At 46.4% G+C, this 3,538-nt stretch overlaps 1 protein-coding gene across 1 annotated transcript; it reads right to left on the bottom strand.

The window, feature by feature from the left end:
- Window positions 1-1,483: 1,483 nt before the first annotated feature.
- LOC121813290 lies at window positions 1,484-3,280 on the bottom strand. Its single transcript, XM_042216958.1, has one exon. It carries the CDS (start codon window positions 3,278-3,280, stop codon window positions 1,484-1,486), a length of 1,797 nt encoding a protein of 598 aa, XP_042072892.1.
- Between the last annotated feature and the right edge of the window lie 258 nt (window positions 3,281-3,538).

The following is a 3,538-nucleotide window of genomic DNA, read 5'->3' as shown; positions in this document are numbered from 1 at the left end:
GGCCGTGAGCTCCTCCTGCTGTTCTGGTGATAGATAGCTCAAATCTGGAAATAGCTTTTCTTCAGTACAGGTGGGAAAGAATTGCTCTTGAGGCTCTTCTTCCTGCAGTACAACACGAGCCCACAACTGAAGTGATTGCTCTGGCTTCTCAATCCACTCCCTCAACATGTTGACATGAAACACCTGTTGCTTCTTCCGACGACCTGGCATGTTGAGCTCATAAGTGACAGGACCTGCTTTCCTGTTTATCACAAATGGCCCCTGCCATTTGGCTAAGAGACTGCTTTCAGTGGTTGGCAAAAGGAGCAACACTTTTTGTCCTTCTTTAAAGGCCCTCCTGCGAGCTGTCTTATCATAGTTCTGTTTTTGACGTCGCTGGGCACTTACTAGGTGACAATGAGCCAGTTCCTGAAACTGTTCAAGCTTGTCCCTCATTTTCAACACATAAGAGAGGGAGGAGCACTGTTTTTCAGGGCTAGCTTCCTCCCAAGCCTCCTTAAGTACATCCAGTGGACCTCTGACATTATGGCCATACAAGAGCTGAAATGGAGAAAATCCAGTTGATGCTTGTGGTACCTCTCTATAGGCGAAAAGCAAAAATGGAAGCCATTGGTCCCAGTCTTTTCCTGATTCTCTTACGAACCTCCTCAGCATTGATTTCAGGGTTTTATTAAACCTCTCAACAAGTCCATCAGTTTGTGGATGATAAGGGCTCGTTTTGATTCCGGTAATTCCCAGAAGTTTGTAAACTTCCTTCAACAGGTTGGAAGTGAAGTTTGAGCCTTGGTCTGTCAAGATTTCTTTGGGAATGCCCACCCTTGAGAACATCTGTATCAGACAATTAGCTATTTGGCGGGCTTTGACCCTTCTCAATGGGAAAGCTTCTGGATACCTTGTTGCATAATCACAGATCACTAGAATGTACCTATGCCCTGCACTACTTCTTTCCAATGGGCCGACAATATCCATGGCAACACGAGAAAAGGGAACGTCTATCACAGGCATAGGAATGAGTGGGGCTCTGTCTCCTTTCCTACTTGGGGCTGTCAACTGACACTGTGGACATGATTTGCAAAACTGGGCAGTGTCTGAAAATTGCTGTGGCCAAAAAAAACGAGTTACCATTCTGGAAAAGGTTTTAAGATGTCCTAAGTGGCCTGCCCAAGGAACTGAATGAGCCAACTGCAAGACTACAGGCCTTAAGCTTTTGGGAACAACCAACTGGTCACCAACTTTGCTACGACGATATAGTCGTTCATTCTTAACAATGAATACTTCCCGTACTTTGTCTGTAATCTGTGCTGATTCTTGGGTGCTCTTAGCAAACAGGGGTGCTAAAGAGGGGTCCTCCCTTTGGAGTTGGACAATATTGCTCGGGACAACCAGGAGCTCATCAATCTCTGGTTCAGGAAGTGACTCAGCAATTTCTGTCCCCCTCACTTTTTCCTGTCTTCTCTGCATTTTACTTTTCTTTATATGCGGCCTAGTCAGGCATATTGCTCGGGACAACCAGGAGCTCATCGATCTCTGGTTCAGGAAGTGACTCAGCAATTTCTGTCCCCCTCACTTTTTCCTGTCTTCTCTGCATTTTACTTTTCTTTATATGCGGCCTACTTAGTCTGTCAATATCTGGAATTTCACTGTCTGCATAGGGCAACTCACTCAAACCTGGCTCTGACTGACAAGCTTTATTACCAGACCTAGTGACTACTAGCAGACCTTCACATGCAACATGCAGATTCTTCTCTTCTCTGTCTTTCTCTGTCTTTGCTAATAACTCCCCAAGAATTGGCATGTCCCGGCCCAACACAATCTGGTAGGGAAGTTTATCCATTACTCCAACTGTAAGTACGTACTCTTTTTCATTAACTTGAAGGCAAACATTGGCAATAGGATAATCAACATTATCACCATGAACACACCAGACTTTAACTTTACCACAAAATGTGGTGTCGCTAGGGAGACAATCTTGCCTGACAAGTGTGCGGCTACTGCCTGAATCCAAGAGGGCAACACAAGGTTTTCCCTCAATGAAAACACAGATGGTGTGCTCCTGATCACTGGAGGGTGCTAGAGACTCTGTTTCTTCCTCTAGCAAGTCAAAACACTGTGGTGAAAGACACATGTAAGTCTTACTGACTTGCTGACCTGGGCAATCTGCCTTAAAGTGACCTGCTTGACCACAGGCATGACACACCAACGGGCCTCTCTGCTTTACTTCTCTAGCGCGGCTACTGCTAGTGATTGGGGAACTTTGTTTAGGGCTTTTAGCTTTGTACCCATTCCCACCCCCTGACCTACCCACAAAAACATTGGCTGAACTGGGTTTTCCTAACATATACCCTTTTTGTGGGCGTCGGGCTGCAAGAAAAGCCTCTGCCATCTCTGCAGCTTCTTTTGAAGTGGTGGGGTTGCGCTCTTTCACCCAGGTCCTCAGCTCTGGGTTAAGAACTCTGAGAAACTGTTCCATCACTATGACATCTCCTATTTGGTCCTTCGTCTTCTCCTTTGGAAGCATCCACTTTTCATATAGGTCTTTAAGGCGAGTTCGCAGCTCTTTGGGTGTCTCATCGTCCTTCACCGTCATGTTGCGGAATCTGGTTCGGTAAGTCTCAGCACTTATTTCAAATTTTTCAAGAACGGCGGTTTTTACCTTATCATAGTCCATTGTCTCTTCAGTGTCCATAGCAACATATGCCGCACGTGCTTTACCACTAAGAAGTGGAGCCAGATGCAGTGCCCATTCTTCTTGTGGCCACTGACATCCTGTTGCAATCCTCTCAAAAGTGGTTAAATAATGTTCAATATCTTCATCCTCACCATAGGGCTGCATCTTCGGGCCTTTCCAACCGCTTACTCTGCCCAGATTGGATGACTGTGGTGGTGCGGAAGATTCAGGGGGTTTTCCTCGCTGTTGAACAGGTTGCTGCACCTTTTTCCGCACTGAGGAACTCAGAGGCACTCCGGAATCAGCTACTGCACCTTCCCACAGCATCTGATGCTCCCGGCGCTCCGACTGGAACTCCTGCTGCAGTTGGCTGAACTGGTGTTGCATTCTATGCCACCGTTCATCCTGGCGTTGTCTGTCCTGCTCCCATTTTGCCTCACGGTCAGCATGCTGTTGCATCAGGCCTTTTAATAAAGTTGAGAGCTCTGAGAGACTTTGTGCTTCCGTGCTGTGCTCACCCGTAGCTTCTGGCAGGTTGCCATCATCTTGGGCCTCCTCTGGGGGAAAATCTGTTGGCCCTTGAGGTTTCCTTGACTTGGTTGATTTCTGCATTGTTATCACCTATTGGCCTGAATCCCACTGCTGCCACCATTTGTGAAGTAGCATAACCTAAGCAGCATGAAAGGTGATAGGAAGACAGCATCTGCAGACCGTTCAAGTTTCTTTTAAGTGTTCTTTATTTTCTGGCGTTGCCCTTCAACAATTATCTCACAAAACATAAGAAGCCATGAGTCAAAATCTCACCTGCTTTATATAGAATTCCACTCACACCTGGATCTCATTAACCTCTACCATTGGGAAAACAGGGTA

The sequence above is a fragment of the Haplochromis burtoni genome, unplaced genomic scaffold (assembly GCF_018398535.1).
Source record: "Haplochromis burtoni strain Fernald_Lab_line unplaced genomic scaffold, NCSU_Asbu1 Contig_1400, whole genome shotgun sequence".
In the NCBI taxonomy this organism is placed as follows: domain Eukaryota; kingdom Metazoa; phylum Chordata; class Actinopteri; order Cichliformes; family Cichlidae; genus Haplochromis; species Haplochromis burtoni.
Note: the sequence above shows the minus strand (reverse complement) of the source record. Positions and strands in the feature narration are given on the sequence as shown.

Excerpts from the sequence above, each read along its gene's own strand:
- LOC121813290 (XM_042216958.1), bottom strand. The coding sequence starts at position 3,280 with ATGCAGAAATCAACCAAGTCAAGGAAACCTCAAGGGCCAACAGATTTT.